At 50.8% G+C, this 20,347-nt stretch overlaps 2 protein-coding genes across 2 annotated transcripts; one reads left to right on the top strand and one right to left on the bottom strand.

Annotated features, from left to right (window-relative positions):
* Positions 1 to 3,007: 3,007 nt before the first annotated feature.
* Positions 3,008 to 7,062, top strand: LOC119104854 (putative transmembrane protein DDB_G0289901; the record flags this gene model as incomplete). Its single annotated transcript, XM_037228582.1, is given in 2 exon segments — positions 3,008 to 5,559; positions 6,283 to 7,062. Coding segments are annotated over 2 exon segments (2,286 nt in total). The 3' UTR covers positions 6,296 to 7,062.
* A 1,112-nt stretch (positions 7,063 to 8,174) lies between these two features.
* Positions 8,175 to 20,329, bottom strand: LOC119104562 (protein rolling stone). Its single transcript, XM_037228284.1, has 5 exons — positions 20,272 to 20,329; positions 13,310 to 13,482; positions 12,651 to 12,873; positions 10,728 to 10,850; positions 8,175 to 9,570 (listed from the first exon to the last, which is right to left on the bottom strand). Exons 2-5 carry the CDS (start codon positions 13,385 to 13,387, stop codon positions 8,969 to 8,971), a joined length of 1,026 nt encoding a protein of 341 aa, XP_037084179.1. The 5' UTR covers positions 13,388 to 13,482; positions 20,272 to 20,329; the 3' UTR covers positions 8,175 to 8,968.
* Between the last annotated feature and the right edge of the window lie 18 nt (positions 20,330 to 20,347).

Raw genomic sequence — 20,347 nt, 5'->3', positions numbered from 1 at the left:
GAGAGAGAGGGAGAGAAGAGAGAGAGAGGATGAGAGGAGACGAGAGAGAGGAGAGAAGAGAGAGAGAGAGAGAGAGAGAGGAGAGAGAGAGAGAGATAGAGAAGGAGAAAGAGAGAGAGAGAAGAGAGGAGAGAGAGAGAGAGAGAGGAGAGAGAGAGAGAGGAGAGAAGAGAGAAGAGAGAGAGAGAGAGAGAGCGGAGAAGAGAGAAGAGAAGAGAGAGAGAGAGAGAGAGAGAGAGAGGAGAGAGAGAGAGAGAGAGAGAGAGAGAGAGGAGAGACGAGAGAGAGAGAGAGAGAGAGAGAGAGAGAGAGAGAGAGAGGATATCGCTAAACTGTAGGCCGATTGCTTTCAACTTAACCAAGCTTGCCATAACGGAACCTGCTCGAAATTCTCATGGAGTTCCTTTCATGATCTGACAGCAGGTCGATACGCTATCCATAGACTGTAAGGCAATATTTCGACTTGTCCCGGATAGAGGCTATACTTCAGCATGGTCTGACGTCACGAAGCCTCCCACCACTGACGTCACAAGGATTCCTACCTCCGACGTCACAAGGCCTCCTACCACTGACGTCACAAGGGCTCCTACCACTGACGTCACAAGGCCTCCTATCACTGACGTCACAAGGTCTCCTGCCACTGACGTCACAAGGTATCCTACCACTAACGTCACAATGTCTCTTGCCACTGGCCTCTTTCCCACGAGTGCGTCTGCCTGTCCCGATTTAAGGTCGTACAGGTCCCGGTAAGAATCAGAGTCTAGGCCAACCCCAGCAGCAGCTTAATGCGTGTCAGGTCGAGAGTTGAAAGGGATGCACGTAGACACTATTCGCACTTGCTCCTCAATTTTACTCAACTTTATTTGAAATCGGGAAGGCACTGCTACGGTAAAGTCACTAACTCTGCCTGAAACTTGCTTTTTGATGTTTCTCGTAGCGTGATCAGATATGTGATAGTTGATGTGATTTCCATAACCAAGCTTTTTCCTGCAGTTTTCGAACAAAGACTGATATGTGCTCGCGGAAAAATAGCAATTAATTTACCTGAATACATTTTTACCATTAGTTTCAAGTTCTGTGCCGCTTACGTAATAGTTGACCTGACTACGCCAGGTGAAATTCTATTTCTTCGGGGAAATTTGCGCAATTTAGCTTTCCATGCCAGTCTGTACGAGTTCGTGTGGCATTGCAAGACAAAACCTCCGCAGATGTCTTCACACACAAATAAGAGCCCCGCTTTGAGGGCTTCCCGTGCATTACCCGTGCGATGTTGAGATTTCGCCCGAATGGTTAGTCTATGCTTACATCGTTCAAGCTCGATCAAGCGAGCGACTTGCTCCGCCACTGGTGTCAGCAGTGAATTTGCGGTGCACAGGGGCGTGGGAAGGAATACACAAAGGGGTGGGAAGGAAAGGACTCAACTTCAACGTGCCGCTGACGTGCAAAATTGCTTTCTGGCGCAAAACAGCATCGTATTTCACGATTTATGTAGTTTTACTTCTCTACCCCGAATATTTGATTGCCAATGTGCATTTACGCGCACACGAATGCATGTAATGCATTTGACAAGGAGAGTCTCGTACCCCTGGAAACGGCATCGATGTCTCACTCTTTCAAAGTGAGGCTCAAACTCAGTGTGGTAGAGCTCAAGCTTGAAAGATTGCCGCATTTCCCTTCCTCCCACAACTCCACCCCCCCCCCCCCCCCCACCTCATCCCCTCCATCCCACTCCATCCATCTCATCCCCCCATCCCACTTCATCCATCTCATCCCCTCCATCCTGGGGTGCTGGTAGTGTAGTGGTTAACGCATCTGCGTTAACTGAAAATAAAATTTCAGGTAGAGTTAGTGACTTTACCGTAGCCGCACCGTTCCGATAACGCATCTGCGTTAACCACTGCGCGTCTGGGAAACCAGAGGTACGGGGTTCGATTCCCCGCGGTGCCCGCCCTTTCTGCCAGGGTGAGAGACAGGCGACGCCATATAGCCTCAGCAGCTGAGTGCGTCGTAAAGCCCCAGTGACACACACATCCCGTCCATCCCATTCCATCCATCAATCCAGCAAGCTTTGACAATGAGCCCGACGCGGAGATGAGATCCAGGATTGAGTTCTGCAATGTTAGAACACCACGGTCATCCGCATGGTTTCGATCTCCGACCACTTGCCCTTCGTCATGTACCTTCGCAGAGGCGCTAACAAATCTCAGCATAAAGATATGCGCGACTGAAGTGCACAGCATCCGTTTCGTCAGCTGCATCTTTTTGTCTTCAGAAATATCAATCATAATCTGATGAGCCAAGCTGAGCTTACACGATTATATGCCTACCACCTGGACTGAGGGTGCTCCCCCGGAATTAATGATCGGCTGCTGTTTTACAGACAACACAGCTGAGAATGCTGTGCAGTGCACAGTGTGCTGAGAACCTACACACGTCTTCTTTTGTTCCAGGCTATGGAGCCTCGGACGTTGTCTGGGACAACGACTACGACAGCACCGGCTTCTCGTCAGGAAGCTCAGGATATTCATCGGAAGGGGGAGGATCCGGATATTCATCGTCAGGGGGAGGTGGATCGGGATACTCATCTGGAGGAGGTGGAGGATCCGGATACTCGTCAGGAGGAGGAGGAGGAGCAGGATACTCGTCAGGAGGCGGTGGGGGAGGCTATTCGTCAGGAGGGGGAGGGGCAGGATCTGGGCACTCATCGGGAGGGGGAGGAGGATCAGGATACTCATCGGGAGGGTCTGGTTACTCATCAGGAGGAGCATCAGGACATTCGTCTGGAGGAGGAGGAGGGTCAGGATATTCGTCAGGAGGAGGATCTGGATACTCATCTGGAGGAGGATCAGGACATTCGTCGGGAGGAGGAGGAGGATCAGGATACTCGTCAGGAGGAGGCGGATCGGCACACTCATCAGGAGGGGGAGGAGGACATTCTTCGGGAGGAGGAGGGTCAGGATATTCATCAGGAGGAGGTGCATCAGTACACTCATCAGGGGGAGGAAGGGGACATTCGTCGGGAGGAGGAGGAGGATCAGGATACTCTTCGGGTGGAGGAGGGTCGTTAAACTCATCAGGAGGAGGAAGAGGACACTCCTCAGGTGGAGGATCCGGCTACTCTTCGGCGGGGGGAAGCAGCGGTCTCGCCGGCTACCGCGGCATCAACACCATCAACACCGGTGCCTTCAACACGGGCGTCGCCAGCGCCGCCTACCGGCCGCAGGCGGCCGCCGTCCAGCCGTCCTCCTTTGTCGCTCCCCAGCCCACCTTCAACGCGTTCAGGCCGATGGCACCATCACGCGTGCGTCAGGTGCAGAACAGCTACGCCTTCCCCCAGGCCACCACAGTTGCCAGGCCGGTTGTCCGGCAGCCGCAGCAGCAGCAGCAGCAGCTGCGGCGGCCGCTGCAGGCGCAGACCACCCTGCGTCCCGTGTTCGCCCAGACGCTCAGCCCCGGCCAGAGCTTCAACCCGCTGCCGCTTAGTGGCGCCACTGGCGGACTCCGGCAGCAGAACTACGGCTCACCGTCGGCGATAGGCGGCGCCACCGCTGCGATCGGCACGCAGGCGTACTCCGCCCCAGCGCAGAGCCTCGGCACGGCTACAACGTCCCAGGGGTACACAAACCTCAACCGGCCGAACCCGTTGAACACGAACACGATTGAGAACGCAAGCGGGACCGGAGCCAGCTTACCCGGGGCTTTCGTTCGGCAGAACACGTTCGTCGGGCAGAACACGGCCGGCGCGACCTTGGCGCAGAATTCGCAGACGTACGGTGCGCCGGGGTCGGGCTTCCAGTCCAGCCAGGGCGGGCTCCTGACAAACATCGGCGTCTCGTCGAATCTGGGCCCTGTGAGGGAGGTGCAGACACTGCAGGGCAGCGTGAACACGGGCGGTCAACAGGGCAACGTTATCAGCGGAGGCTTCCGACAAGGAGGCGTCACTGGAGGGTTCCAGCAGAGTAATTTTGTCAACACTGGGAGCTTTGTTGGAAACGGAGCCCAACAGAATGCATTCGTTGGAAACGGCATTCAGCAGGGAAGCGTACTGAACGGTGGATACCAGAGCAGTAACGCAGTCAACACTGGCAACTTCGCCAGCAACGTCAATACAGTCAACACTGGAAACTTTGTCAGCAACGGAAACACAGTCAGCACTGGAAACTTCGTCAGCAACGGCAACACAGTCAACACTGGAAACTTTGTCAGCAACGGCAACTCAGTCAGCACTGGCAACCTCGTCAGTAATGGCAACACAATCAGCAACGGCAACTTCGTCGGGGCTGGCGACTTGGTCAGCAATGACAACTTCATCAGCGGTGGAAATGGCATCATCAGCAGCAACACGATCAGCAGTGGCAGCTCAATCAACGGGAACACCATCAGTGGTGGCAGCATCATTAATGGTGACAGCACCATCAGCAGTGGCAACAGCCTCAGCAGCGGTAACCAGCAGGGCTACCAAATCACCGACGCAGGCCTCACCACCTCTCTGCAGGGTACCCAGGGCGGGTCCTCCACCTTCATCAGTTCGGGCGGCATCCAGGACGGCCAGCTCCTGGGCGTCTCGGGCGTGGACGTGCGCTCTGGCGACAGTTCCAGCTCCGTGACGTCCGGCGACGCGGTTAGCGCGACTGGACTCGCTCCGACGGCCTCCAACATATCGCCGACCTTATCCCAGGTGGACTCGACCCTATCCCAGTCGGTCAGTTCTGATGTAAGTACTTCTAATGTCGGCAGCGACGTCACCAGTGGCTTCGTCAGCGACGTCTCCAGCAGCCTCGTCAGTGATACCTCCAGCAGCCTTGTCAGCGACGACTCCGGCAGTCTCATCAGCGACATCTCCAATGACGTCATCAGCGACAACTCCAATGCCTTCGTCAGCGAGGATTATAATTCACTTGTCAGTGATGGCTCTAACAACTTCGCCAACGACGTGTCCAACTTCATCAACGACGTCTCCAGCGATCAGGTCACCATCACAGAGCAGCCGATCACCCAGATCCAAACTTACTCGCCGGTGACCGTCAGCTTGTCCGATGACGCCAGCGGCTCGCTGACCTCCGGTGACCTCAGCAGCACAGAACCGTCGACCCTGGAACAGGTCACAATCGACGAGGGCCTCTTCACGCTTCTCGATTCCGCCGACTTCTCCGAACCACTCGACTCCGCTGACGCTGTTACAAGCCAGCAGACCAGTGACGTCAGCACGCCGCTGGGCGACATCGACAGCGGCTCGTTCATCGTTGATGGCATGACGTTCGACGAGAATGGCGTATTCACGCTGGAGCTCGTGCAGACAGATCCGCCGCCAGGGGCGCTGCAGTCGTCCTTGGCCGAGTTTGACCTGGCCGACGGAGGGGGACGGGTCTCACCGGGGCAGGTGCTGGTGGAGCTGGGTGACTCTGCAGCCAGTTCGCCGGTCTTCGATGACCGTTCGGCAGAGGTCGCCGCCCTGCTGGCGTCGCCGGAGATCAACAGCGCGCTCCTGCCATCTAGCGGCCAGGAGGCGCAACCGAGCCGCAAGCGGAATGTCTATTGGTCACATTGGCTGCCCGGCAGGTGAGTGGTATTGAGTGCGCATGCGCAGAGGCCGAGACATGGGAGTCTGGATCCTGCCCTGCAGTTTGTCTAAACTGTGCTATTCTAAGCGGTGCGGTACGATATCCGACTGCAGCACTAGTGCCTCAGGCCACATCCTTTCTTAATTATTGTCTCGTAAAAAACGCATGATAACAGGAGATGTTTCTGCAGGTGTGCTGTCCGCGGTCCTTACCTCCAAACTGCGTGGCTCACAAATGCATAGACACGTGAAACATTCATGAGAAGTGGCCGTTAAGATATTGCTGGTTTTGAGTCACAGATTATGTGTACTCACATATTGAAGGTCACCACACACATGAATTGCTTGCGACCTTTGCAAAATTTGTGTTTTCCGCGGTCCATGGCATGTCTGTCACTCGTCTGGATCCCTAAAAATATCAAGTACATTTTACTCCAATCACTTTTAGACCCTTAGGCTTTCAGCCTGCCAGGCTGTCACGGCTTATGTCGGTCTGTCATTCTGTCATTCTGTCATCGCTGCTTTAATCTCTTTGTCAGTCGGCGTTTTTACCATCGGACAATGATATCTCTGTCTCCCTGTTAACCTGCCTTGGTTTTGGTGCTTACATCAGTCGGCATTTTCTTTCGCCTGTCAGCTTATCAGTGTTTTAGTCTGTTCATCAGTGTTTAAGTCTGCTTATCAGTGTATTTTACCGGCGTTAATGCCACTCGCACCGTCAGGTTCGCGCACTGAAGGCAAACAGCAGCGCCCTCTGCAACTCGGCGTGGGTCAGCGAACCGCATCAAAAGCGCGCCCCGAACCGCTGCAGCCAGAAGCTCAGTTGGTGAGACTCTGCCGAGGGTTTCAGCGGAGAAAGGCGGCCGCCAGCGCCTTCTTTCGTGAAAGAAGACAAACTCGGGAGCGGTCTGTCCTAGTGACGTCATTCCGGTGCGGCGTGATTACCGCACCTGACGCCAGACGACGCTGGAGCCGCCCTCCGGGCAAGAAACAGAGGCGCGATGACCGCCCCTTGTGGTAGTCCACGCAGCGGACGCCGGCTTTGGTCTCTAAGTGTGCGAGGACATGTCCAAAGCGAGAATCGTGAAGCAGCGGACGACACCAGAGCGAGTATTCCTCGCCAGACTCTAGTTGAACTTTGGAACCACTGGTAACCCATGCGGTTCTTTGTGGCTGGTCTGTAGTCGTCGTTCCCATTACCGCGGCCGGGGTACTATCGGCACAATAAAGTTACACCGATAGTGCGCTTTATGGCCTTGATAGTCAAGTAGCAGTTGTCCGACGATCCAGTAGGTGGCGTGATGAACGCAATTGTGCGGAGGCCAGCGCAATTGAACAAAAAACGGAGTCTGTTGTGCTTGCTTTTGATCTAGCCATTGCTTTTGTTGTGGGTTTTGTAATAAGCTAGGAAATTTAAGAAACTGCTGTGACTCTGTTAAGTTGCACTTTTTTGTTATTTGTATTTATTTCTTAATAAACGGTAAGCAGTGTGTGCGATTGAAGCGTTGGTTTTCCTCGTATCATTTCGATGACAACATACATTTGCTGCGTGTTGTACTACACATACCTGGGTTGCCATACACAGACCGCTCTAATATCAGGATCATTATCACAGCTGTTACGTTATAACAGCGTGACAGCTTATGCGCACATGCTGTCAGCAGCTTGCTGTGAGTGCACCCAAATCTACTCATTGCTTTCTGAACACATTTTTGTAACACATATCATACCGCAACGTGCTTCACACCCAGCATTCATCAACGGTTATTCGTGCTCCGGTTCGTGAAGCCCGTTACCAGAACACGTGTGGTGTAACTTCGCTTCTTAATGGTGACTCAATATGCTGTTGATCAGTGACGGGGGAATATTTTGTCGCATAAGCCCACATATGCTTATATTTATTGAAGGGCTCAGGAGAATATTGAACGGGCTCAGGAGAATATTGAACGGGCTCAGTTCAGCATTTGGGGATGGGGGTGGGTGGGAGAGGGGGGGGGGAAATTAGGCCCTCGGAATTGCATTTAAGTGAGCTCGTGGTCTCAGCTGCGCACCATAAATATCCACTCAAGCATTCGCTAACCTGACTAGATTTCTGTTACTGGGCAGCATGAGCAACATGTTACAACATGTTACCCATGTTGGTCAGTTAGACGTAAATATATTATTTTCCTCATCACCGCATCACGATTTTGATATAAACAGGGCAATGGTGAACAACTGCACTCAATCCTGACGGTGGATGTCTAATCTGTTATGTAACAGCGCACATCAGTAAGCCGACCAGAGGTGTGTACACCGTCCTATGCTGATAAAGCCTGCCTTGCCGGACTTTTTGTGCTATCGACGCGAGTCCGTATGTACTTAGGTCCTGACGACGGAATGGCAACCACAGGTAGGGAACAGACAAACCACAGGAGGCCATGCCTGAGCAGCGTGCTACGGTCAAATCGGCGGAAAATACAGCCCACCGGCGGAAGTTCCATAGTGTGCGGGTTTTAGTGTGGAACTCACGTTTCTGCCGCCTAGGCACTTGTCATGGCCAACCCTCTGCAGACGTTCTACGAGTGTGAATGACTCGCCAGTTACATGGCCGCTCGAGTGACGTCAGAGTGACGTCAGAGAGTGACGTGGTGTGGCGTTCTGCACGTATGCTTGGTGTCGCGTTTCGGACTGACGTAAATAAGGACTGTGTCGACGGAAGTTACTCCGAGGCAAACCAAACCAAAGCACTAGCCATGAGACGTGACTCGCTTCAACACGCATTAACCATGGTCGAATCGTGATTCAGCAATAACGCGTTTTCATCCAACCAACATCGATAAAACATCATCATGACTCAGCACGTTGACGTCCTGATATGGACCACACAGGACTAGATTCCGCAAAAGGTGAGGCCGTCTCAAAACTAAGGCGACGACACGATCGGCTCGGTTCGATAGCGGATGGCGACGCCACGGAATCAAGACAAGGCACGACATGAAATGACACAACGTAAACATAGCGTCTGGGATCACAGATCACATCACAGGAGGTCGACAAGTCTAATGAGGATTGGGGCGTGCCAACATTGCGGTCACTTGGCCCTGTGACGAAGCGGATCACAGAAAATCGAATAGTCAGAAGGCCGTTTGGTAAACTGATTTCCATTTGCAGCCTCAAGTAATATGCAGTCTACCACGTACACCACCTCAAATGTCTAGAGCGTGAATGGACCTGATATGGCCCAGACACGGCAGATCTCTTGCCCTGACCATGGTCCACTTCGCCATCCTAAATCGCTCATTTCCTACCATTCATCACCGCAACTTCTTCCGCATTGCTCCACCAGACTTCACTGCAACAGACTTGATAAAAAATAGTTCAAGGTTCTCCTTTTGGAAAAAACATGATTGCTCAGCAGAACCTCCATCACGCTACCGGCGCCCGGGGTTGAGGCTGACTTGTTGCAGTTTCGTCACCAACAGTTAGAGCAGCATTATCGAAGGCCTTTTTGGAGTCGGCCCGCGCGCCGGCCGTCGGTCTTCCAGCCCGAGCTGCATTCCCGCCGGCACCGTCACCAATGTCTACGTCCACACAGAGCTCCTCTTGTCCTTCCGGGCTCTCGCATCCGCTCTCCTCACGCCCGCCGTCGCCTCCGCCGTCCCCGCGCTCAAATTCCGCGTCCACACTGACCTTCTTACCCAGGCAGGTGCCGTGGAGATGCATCCTCCCCTGCACCATACCCCACGTCACAGCATGCAAAACAAAGATGGCGACGACCGCCCCCGCGGCGACGCCCAAGGTGAGACCTGGCTGCGCCCAGTCCAATATCGGATAGATGCCGGTGTTGCCTTTTGGATCTAGACCGCCGCAGGCGTAGTAGATGATGGTGAAGAGGAGGTAGGCCAGGCCGTAACACAGAGGGAAGGTCACGTGGTGGTAGCGCCGCGGACTTCCGTGCACCATGAGGTCTCCGAGGGTGTAGAGTGTGGTCAGCAGGTGCAGGTGGATGTCAGAGTATGTCACAGCCACTGTGGGAAGAGAGGACAATCAAATTCGCATTTGTCACTTTGTGTGCTATCATTGCCTTCATTAGTCCTTTCCTTGCCGACGCTTGTATTGCTTGATGTAGTGGCAATGCTTTAAGGGTATGTTCTACATCTGAAGGCATTGAAGCAAACATCACATATGGTGAAACAAGCTCACTTATAACTATCGGTACACTTTCAAGTGAAAAGGTACGCTTAAGACAACACAATTTCTCTGCTTATTACATATGTCCTTCAATAGGTTATTGTTTGGTGACGTCATCGTACCTTGCACAATATTGATTGAAAGCCAGTTAACGGCCTTACATCTGGAGAGCGTGCTCACGAATGCCAGACAAGAACGACTCAACGCTTGTATTTGTCTTGATCTTGACCGTCGCATGACCAATGGAATGGCGAGATTTGAATGACGTTATTACGGTGTCATGGATACCTGGGTGACCTTTGAAACAGTCTCCCAGAAATATTCTGCACATCTCCGCGGGCATTTAGCTCGAGAACTTGAATGTTGTTTGTCTAAAGAAGGGCGGGGGTACAAAATGCGTCGAATGATTGTTAAGATAGCTATTTCAGTTCAAAATCCCATGCAGATGTGGAACGCTCCATTCAGTTTGTCGCTACTATATCGATCACTACATTGGTTGGAGTACGTTGGTACCGTCACATCTAATTTGTTGTCGACACCTCTTTCATCTGTCATCGATCACCCGATGAAAACACAAGGACTGAGAACAGAGGAAATTTGGAAAACACTGTCAACCGGTATTGAGTCACGGCTTAAGCGCCCCAACACTGAGGGGAGAGGTCACCCTCCCGTTTGAGTCACGGGTTAAGCGCCCCAACATTGAGGGGAGAGGTCACCCTCCCGTTTGAGTCACGGGTTAAGCCCCCCAACACTGAGGGGAGAGGTCACCCTCCCATTTCGGGAGGGTGGCAAGATGCTCGAAATTAAACACACGCCCACCTTTAACACACTTTCAGTGAATTTGCACGAGACTCCAGACTCCCACTGAGAAGACGGCCGAGATACTCATGGAACTGCTGTGCCTCCCCCCCCCCCCCGCCCACTCGAACAAATAATGATCCATCAATGCAAGGAGCGTTTAATGTTCTGCCAATCGCCTCCCTCCATCACCTACCGTTGATCTGCGGATACACTGCCGTCCAGTACAGCACGCTCACGAACGGCTCCATGGTGTGCGAGATGTTGATGATGGCCCAGTGCAGCTGGTATAGCCAAGACGGCAGCGCCGGCTTGATGCCTGTGGGGGTGGGGTGATCGGTGTCACGGGGTCAGTGTCGGGTCGGGATGGGCGGCGACAAGGTCATGACTCATAAGCCCGGGGCGCATCTGGTGTCAGAACGAGGGGAAGGGAGGGGACAGCGATGGGGAGCAAGCGCTGTTGACCTACGCGCTGCGCATGCGCATGCACTGTTGGTGTCTGTTCCCGGGTTTGCGCACCGCATTCTCACAAAGCGCCGCTTAAATATGCCCATCCCACTCCTGCAAAAACCTTAATGAGTTCAAGGGCAAAGCAACGTCTTTCATTGAAGAACTTAACTAAATTGATCAATTTGCCATGACGTGCAAGTGCTGACTGCATCATAAGTCGCTCATGTTTTATAACATCGTATGTGTATCGCTGGCGTTGCGTCTCATTTGCATGTGTTGCGTGTTCTAAGCTGACGCGGTGTTAGAATAGCCACCCGCTGGATCTCGCCAAGGTTCGTAACTATAACAAAGGTAATAATACTACTGTTAACAATGACAAGCTTCTTAGTGCTTATGCAGCTGTAACAAGTAGCAATGTGCCTAAGAGCGCAGAGAGCGAACCCTAAACATCGCGACTGGTGATGGAACAGCTAGTCTTCCCTCCCTGCGTCCTGTCAGCAATGCAAACGTGAGACAAAAACCACATGACGACCGACTGTGGTCAGGGCGTTGTGGCTGTGACCAATACATGTGGAGGCTGACCCCATACTCCATGCATAACTTATGCGTGCATACCAATTCCCGGAAAGGCTAGGAATCGAAAGCCATCAGCCATCGAGGTGATGTGCTCATCCAGTAAGCAATTTGTTATGTAAAAAGCATGGTGTCTCTCCACCGTTCTGCCATTAGTCGCACTCCACAATTTGAGTACCCTGAAAGAAGCCTGTGGTGCAAAAATACATAGATATGTCATTGGTGGGATAAATAAATCTATATTTCATAAATATATCACGGTGGGATAGAAAACGCCGCTGTGCCTCGAAGTTTAGCATCTACTAGAGTTCAGCAAGCAGCCGATATTCCCTCCTCATGCCCTCGAATAAACAATGTGCCAACGATTTTTCAAATTTCAAAACAGCGGCTTAGACTAACAAACAAATCAGGACGGCTAAAATATTCAGCTGTGTATATACACCTAAAAGTATAAATGAATGAAATTATTGTTAATTATGCAGATAAATAATTAGTTTTTCAACTCATAAATTCACCATTTACTGCCACATCGAGACAAAGCGTCCAGACTACAGCCCTGTAACGTAACTGCCACATAAAAGTCCTTTCAAACTAGCGTTATTGAGCAGCGTCCCCCTTTGGTACCAAATATGAAGCGCACGGAAAGTAAGAAAACTTGATCTAAATATCATCGTTTGCCGTCAGACCAGCACAAATAGCTTTTAAACTTTACTCACAAAGCGCTGTTGTTTCGTCAACTCTACCTCGTCGCCACTTAACTTTGCGGATTTCGTCACAGGGGACCGAGTCGTTCGCCGCATACGCGAAATGATGAGTAGGCACGTGATGATGAAACAAAACCGCCTCCGAAGTGAGCACCGATTGCGCTCTGATTGCTCCGGACACAAACCAGCTCCGGACACAAACCATGCATTTCGTTCCCGCTTATCCCAAGTTTTGTGCATGTCAGGCCTGGTGCCAGATCAGATCCTTGTCTTATACTCACAGCATGAAAATAGTTACAATGAGCGTACGGTTCACAACAACGCGCTCAAACACACTCCTAAATATGCCACCCAGGCCATGCTCTTCCATCTGTCTGAGGCAAAAACAGTACCTTTATGGCATCTGTAGGCGGCAAGAATGGCTGAAACCAGCTGAACAATGGTATCCAACAGTGCCGTAAGGTAGGTCCAGTTGGTGAGGTAGATCAGGTAGTAGCAGAGAGTGGCGCTCGTGAAGTCATGGAGAAGATTCCAGATGAAGAAGCCGAAGAAGTAGCCGAAAACGACGAACCGGTACAGGAGGAACGGCAAGCTGATGGACTCTTTGTCTTGCCACTGGGAAACAGAGCCCGAGGTCACGCTCCGTGACCTCACTAGCAGACTCGGCATCCCGAATCTGGAATCACGAACGCTCCACGGTATCACGAACCCTGCCGTGGCGAATTGGCGCGACTGGTGCGAGAGGAACGGAGGATGACCCTCCTAGCAGTCGCCATGAGTGAGGCGCCGAAAAATTGGGATGTAAATTAAATATAAATTTAAATTCAATTCAATATAAGCTGTCTCCGGCGTCGTGCCGAAAATCGAGGTGAGATGAACCAGCACGGCGGAATCATATGGATCAGCTGACTTCGCTGGTCGCTGGTCACCACATTAGATAGCCCGGCAGAGGTGCTCGGAAAAGGCGTAAGGAACCGTAAGGCGTAAGGCGTAAGGCGTAAGGCGTAAGGCGTAAGGCAGCAAGATTCAGTCAAGTTGGGCCGAGTCTCACCTGGGCCGTGCCGAACCTGACCGGATGGTGGTGAGTAAGGCCAAACTTTCGCCATTTGAGCTGCAGTTGACACCCCATTGTGTACCCTGGAGAGATTTCTCAGGTCACGACGCTCGGCCGGGATTGGCCCCGGTGCAGCCAATCAGCGCTCGCAGTGGGTGGAGCCAGCAGACCTGATGATGGGCACAGCGAACATGTCATATGAGAGGACTTGGTAAAATGATATTTTTGACTTGGTAAAATGATATATTACGGTGCACCAGGCCGACGCCACACCGTTTCTTACCGATTGTGTATCAACAAACTATGATGTACCCAACCACATGTAAATCATGGCCGTTCTGCGCCATCGCATCGTAGGGAGGGAAGGTTGAGATATAAACGTAATTAGGTCGAACATCTGGTCAAGCTCTATCCACTCTGAGAGCACTAACACGCCGAGACAAACACTTAACACTGACACACTAACACAAACGCGTTGAGACAAACACTTCCACAGCACACTGAGCACTAACAAGCACTAACAAGCAACCAACTTCAACTTGCAAGCACTAACACAGCTGAGACAAACACTTACGTGGTTCTCGACGAACCGTACTCAGCCTGACGCTCCCAGCCCGACCTTGGCCCTCCCACGTCACCTTGACCCTCCAAGGTCGACATTAACTCTTGAAAGCAGACCTTGACCCTCCAAGGCCGAACCAGGCCCCCAGGCCGATATTGACCCTTTCAGGCTGACCCTGATCCACAGACCGACATTGGCCCTTTCAGGCTGACCTTGACCATCACAGCTGGCAGCTTTCGCCAGCAGAGGTCACCACGAAAACGTATGCCCACTCATTAGGGTCTTAAAGGAAATGTTCACATTTGAAGGTATTGAACCATGCATCAGATGTGAAGAAACAAGCTCACATGTAACCATTTTTATAACGTTTAAGTGGGAAAGACTGCTCTAGACAGCAAAATGCTCTATTTAGTAAATAGGTTTATCAGTGCGTCATGGTTTAAGTCATCGTACCTTGCACAACATTGATTGAGAGCCAACAGACGGCAGTTTTATCTAGAGAATGGTGCCAACGAACGCCCGATATAAACGACTCGACACTTGTATTTTTCTCGGCCTTGATCGCAGCATGGCTCATAAAATAGCAGGATTTAAATGACGTCATTATGATATTATGGTCACTTTGAAATACTCTACCCGTTATACCTTTCTCCACTTTTGGGCGGGCGTGTGGCTTAGAAACAAGAGGGGATTAAGCCTTAAGAGGACATGGTTGTTAACAGCACCGAAAGATCTTCGAGACGGCTATTCCAGCTCAAAGCCTCATGTAAATGTGCAACAACGTCATTGTTGAACGCAGGCAATAAATGCTGAATACGGGAAGACCGGACCATGAGGCGCCCGTCAGCGCATGCGCAGCTCTTTTCAGTGCATGGCATGCAGCTTGCCTGTCATGCGCAGCAACACACCTTGCTCTAAGCATCGAGATTTCCTCGCTCGGACGGTACGCTTTCAAAAGCTTTCTCCGCGTGGCATGGTCTTCCTTATTTACCCTCCCGAACAGATGGGGTCTTGCCCACGGCGTCACTTTGAAGGTAGCTGGCTTTCTCATGAGCACCTTTGGTGCATTCCGCAATATGTCCTTCTCGTGAATAACGTCCCAGAAAGAGCGGGTGATATCCCTTTGTGGATTCCTAGGCACACACAAAGCTGGAATAAGCAATCGTAGCGCGAGATGCGCACCACCAGCCAAAAGTGTGATAGACGGAAACTATCATCTAAGGTGTGATCGGTTGGTCTGGTTGAAATGCGTCCAACGTTTTTCTAAGAGCGAGACAGGAGATGGGCAAATATGTCTGAATACAAATCAGAAGTATCAGAGGTGTACAAAACAGACCTTCTTTGTCCGAAACTTTCCAGCATGAAGCTCATACAAAGGCTAGAAGCATTTAGAAACAAAGCCCGCCAAAATGGGTAGAAACGAATTGATCTTCATATTACCTTGGCCACGTATACCTCCGTGCCACCGGAGCGGGCAACAAACCTGTAGATTGCACAATCCGTTCACATTGGAGCTCCCGCAATCCCTTCCAGGACACTGCACTCACGGTCTGCACAAGTTAAAGCCGATATCTACTCCACTTGTAGCTGCATGCTTTATCCACTGGCATCGGCATGCTTTATCCACTGGCAGCGGCATGGTTTATCGCCCTCGACCTCCTCACGATTGTTCTGAAGAGGCTGTCGTATCGGAGGTGGGCGCGGATAAAGCACTCCCCACGCCGTCGTACAGAGCGCTTAACAGTTATCAGTCGTATCAGGATTTAGCGCCATCTGTGTGGGCTTTTAAACAAAGGGAGTCGAGACGAGGACCTCCTCGTCTCGACGTCAGCACCAGGTAGAATCCCCCCTGATGTCAACTTTACTGAACTTGGCAATTCGTGAGGTTGGTAGTGCGCGCTAGCAAGATGGCAAGATGTCGCTGTGCTGCTCGATGCGTTTTTCTTTCATTGCGGTGGCAATGCACAGGTGACGGATGCATTTCAGCTCTTCGTCCTTCGTCCTCTCCTGAATCCTGGCTCACTGTCTCACGGAACTCACTGTTTGATCGGAAAGAGTGCGTTCGATTAATCCCTTATTTGTGAATCAACCGGATTGAGCAAACTGACCCAGACTCGTCGATCATACAGCTGGCTTCTCTGTGCAACGCCTGGAAAGGGAAACGTACCCTGTTTCGGCTTTGACTGAGGTTGTTCCCGTGCACCAAAAGTCTCCGAGCATTAAATGGTACACTTGACCTTCAAAGGTTTTTAAAGAGGCAAAGCTGTCAAAGCATGATACCACCTTCAGTTTGGACTGAAGGAGTCGTCTGGTTGCCAGCTTTTCCCTCAACATAATTCCTTCGTCTTTGCCCCATAGCCCGTACATCCGCCCTTTTATTTCCTTTCTTGTTTTACCCTGCATCCTTGCGACGCCCCGCTTGTCCGGGGAGGCCTGCATGCCCCAGCCACGACTGGATCAAGAGGCTGACTGGAGAGGGGCCCCGACCGGGCGCCCAGCGCATGCCCCGTAGACGAGTTCCTAAGTCTCAGCTTAGTCCCCAGACATATGTATTCTCGCCCCACCGTATCCATTCTCTTTCGTTCCTGAAATGCCCTGAGCCCTGAAAGCCCTGAAATGATCATTTATTGTCGCTGGACTCTCATCCAAATAACCAAATAGTCCAATAGCCACGCCCTGTTCCACAATTTTCGCCTTCAGCGGTCCCATTGGGTACGTCCGGACTCACCGAAGGCTGTGAGCAAACGATAAAACCAGCAAACAGTGCCGTCGTCGTATCACAACAGTAAATTTGCACAACGATAAGAGGGCAAAAGCAATTAGCCGGCTTTTAGCTCACGAGCGGAAACAATCATCATTGGTGCAGTCTCGTTTCAGTTGGAGTGGCGCAGCCCGGAGCTTTGCGAATAAAGTGGGGCAATTTGGGGAAAAACGCGTTTAACGAATTAAAAAAGTAACGTAAAAACGAATTTGGAGTTCGTGCAGACGTTTCCTCTTTTCATCCTCCAAGTCTATGTAGGCCGACTACGCCACTGAAAGTTTTTTTGAAGTGTAAAAGCTTTCGCCGAAGACGGATTACAAAAACTTAAACATGGCTTGCACCACGTTCGGCCTTTATCCAGAGACGGCGTGGTCAGTGTCGCCTGGGGGGTGGGGGGGGGGGGGGGGGGGAGAGGGGGAGGGGGGGAAGCGCTTAGCAAGGATGTCGTCCAGCCTGGGCTGCATTGTGTGATAGGGTTCCTTCCAGCCACTGGGCTACTCTTCATCCGCAAGAGGCCTTCTTTTAAATTTGAGGATACGTTTTGGGGTTTTGGAGCTGAAGTTTTTCTCTGATGCTTCAGGGGCCCAATTTTGATTTTGCAGAAATGCTACAGGGATCTTAAACAATCACAAAATACTTGGGCCTTCGGCGCCAAGAGTAGACTTAACCCTTAACGCATGGGATGAAGGGCTGATACATATGCATATTCCTAGTGTCAATCATATACATATTTTTCTCTACTTTCCTTTCCCTCTGGAGTAGGGTAAGGCATTTCCATCAAAGCTCCTTTCCCCTCTGAATACGCCATTCTCTGGAGATCACCAAACAACAAGCTTGGTTTATGACCCTTTTAAGGCAGCAGCTTCCAGCGTCTTCTGAAACTGGTGAACATTATACATGATCAAGCTTTAGCAAACCATGAAGGCTGTTGGTCGAAAGTCAAAACCTGATGATAAAAAGTGCTTTCCGTAACTTGAATTTCGATCACAAGCCATATCTAGCTTTGAAATTGTATTAATTTCGTCTCAGTTTCAAAATTGTTGCTCGTCCCGGCTCACAGGCTGTGGAAGGGTGGGAAGCTGTTGAAAAATACACGCGCACGGATTCGCACCGTGGATTTGGGGTGCACAAATCCACTTCTTTAACCACTCAGCCACGACCGCATGTTCCAGCAGATGCTAAATTGATTTAATCAGGTTATTTTCCAAATTACTTATCAAGTATTGCTGGTAATTAAAACACGCGCAAAAAACGTTAATCCTCTCAAAAACAGCAATAGACGTAACTGAGAGAAGTCTGTTGTTGACGCAAAACCCAACGGAAAGTAGGCAACATCTGCTCATTAGAAAAGTCATGCATGCAGCAAAATTTGCGATGACCACTTCCTCGATATTCAATAATGTTACGCGCTAGCAAAATGTTGCACTTTAGTCATCTGACCAGGTACTGAGTGGAATGGCCTGGAAGAATACCGGAGGGCCCGATAGACCTTGCGATATTTGCTAAATACCCGCGAAATTTACCAAGATTCGGGGGAATCGGCTCTGTTGTTGGGGTCTTGGGATGCATTTACATTGATGTGATGAAGTTAACTTAACTTTCGGAGCCCAATAACTTGAGAGCATCCAACACTAGTCAGATGAATCAGAGAATGAACTGCCTTCAGAATGATAGTCTCAAAACACAGCTCCTACCCTTCCAAGCTCCCGCCGACCGAAAAGCTGCAAAATTGCGATCGCACTCATGCGTTTGAAGGGCACCGGTGAGTCTACCTGCTTCTTTGCTTTTTTATTGCATTATGCATTAATTAATAATTTCGATTGCATATTTTAATTAGCGTCAAGTCTGTCCATGACTTAATTCGGCCGCTGTGGACGTTCGCCGTCGGCCAGTGTGTGGCCGACCCAGTCAGCGTGGTGCTTCCACCCGACGTTGTTGACACACGGCGACCACGTCATGGCATAAGCCGTGCAGGCCGCGGGTAGGCCTCGCCCGCAGTGACGGCAAACATGCATCAGGCGTTGTTTCACACGTACGCCAGAATAAGGCGGAACGGTGTGGTAGAATATCGGTAGAAGATGGTGGAGCATGGCCCATCAATCCGAGCCAAGCTTGACTGTCTGTCTGTTGAGTTCTCAAGGGAGAAAGCGAACGTTTTAAAAGCCAATGCTAGTGTAAGGGCGCTGAATAAGTCAATTGGATAAATATAACAGTGCTTCCTGTGCCCGTGTTATCAGTGCTGATTTTTCGAAAGTTTGATCCTCTTTTGCCGCTGATGCTAAGTAATGACAAACAGCATAGGCACGCTCTTTCAAACCGTGATTTGTAACTCGCTGAACAGTGCTAGTAGCACAGGAGTATCTTCGACCTCCATTTGGTTGGTGCTGGTCCAAAGTTTTGGTGCTTTACGATCACAGACACGGTGCCATCAGCACTCGGGGGTTCGTATGTGGCACACTCGATTCAGGCCATTTGTCTTCTCCAGACCAGGATAGTTGTAACAATAACCTCACATTTTTCGGAGAGGTCTTGAAGCGTTCGGTAAAGTTCGCAAAGCGCACATATCACCGCGCAGTTTAAGCCGACCGATTATCAAGCCATTCTCATCTTTTCTGCACTTACCAACTTCCTTTTATGTTAGGCCACTGACCAAAAACAAAAGAGACCAAGAATGTTTTTGAAATTATCGCACGGCGCAAATGTGGAAAATCACCGAACGCATTTTTGACCATCTACACAACAGATCTTCCCGACTAGTGTTTCCAAAGGCTGTGCAATAACGCCGTCATTATTCATGGGGGCTTATAACGGACCAGCTTCACTCTAGGCCGCGGACTGAACACGCACCAAAGTCATGTTGACGAATTTCCTACAGTGTCTCAAGCTCACCATCATCGCATGAGGATGATGAGTTCTAGGTCATCCAATGTCAAAGTGATGGAAGGTCGTGGTATGGCTTTCATGTGATCCCGCAATGTCCCTTGAGAGTAAATTGTGACATAGCGTGCGTAAACCAGTTTCACCTTGTGGGCATACGACAGTGGACATTGGGCACATCAAAATGACTTGATCAACATACAAGTAAAAGGTGACCGGTGCTGAGGTGACCGGTGCTGCGGTGCTGCCAATTAAAATAAGAAAACGTTAAAGAATGTGGATGATCTCGCGTTACGTTGCATAACGTAACGTAAATAAATTACGTTGCATAACATAACGAAGTCGGCAAAGCTGGCGATAGTCCACATACAGTAGTGTTGCAATTTGGTCATATTGTAGTGCGATAGTGAATTGTGTCCTGATTGGGCGCAGTGCTTCCGAAAAGGTATAATTTTTAAACAGACGCGTTGCGGCCTCGTGGTGTCCTGCTGCAGTTAAGCAGCCTTCGCTGCTATTTTGCAGCGCCGTAAGGTGCAGTGCTGGTGATAGTAACGCCATCGCAACAATGCGGTGCTGCCACTCTACAACACCACAAAATAAATCTGCAACAAAGCTACTTCCACAGCACAACACCATTGTATTTTAACGGCTCAAGGCCTTAGATCTACCACCTGGGCACTACGTTCTACTCATACTAAGCGGGCACTATAACACTATGTCCCAAGCTACAACACATCAGGTATTCGCAACACTACTCACAATTCTGCTGCTCCTTGCCGGCCGTACCTGCCACTACTGTCACCCACGCACGCCAACATCGATTGATACCTCATGG

The sequence above is a fragment of the Pollicipes pollicipes genome, unplaced genomic scaffold (genome assembly GCF_011947565.3).
Source record: "Pollicipes pollicipes isolate AB1234 unplaced genomic scaffold, Ppol_2.1 Scaffold_6052;HRSCAF=7182_pilon_pilon_pilon, whole genome shotgun sequence".
Classification (NCBI taxonomy): domain Eukaryota; kingdom Metazoa; phylum Arthropoda; class Thecostraca; order Pollicipedomorpha; family Pollicipedidae; genus Pollicipes; species Pollicipes pollicipes.
This window is presented reverse-complemented; position numbering and strand designations above follow the sequence as displayed.

Bases quoted from the DNA above. Each gene is read 5' to 3' on its own strand.
- LOC119104562 (XM_037228284.1), bottom strand. From the start codon at position 13,387: ATGGGGTGTCAACTGCAGCTCAAATGGCGAAAGTTTGGCCTTACTCAC. The intron at 10,851-12,650 runs GTACTGTTTTTG...CCACCCCCACAG, and splicing joins CGCCTACAGATGCCATAAAG to GCATCAAGCCGGCGCTGCCG. The intron at 9,571-10,727 runs GTAGGTGATGGA...CTCTTCCCACAG, and splicing joins AGTGTATCCGCAGATCAACG to TGGCTGTGACATACTCTGAC.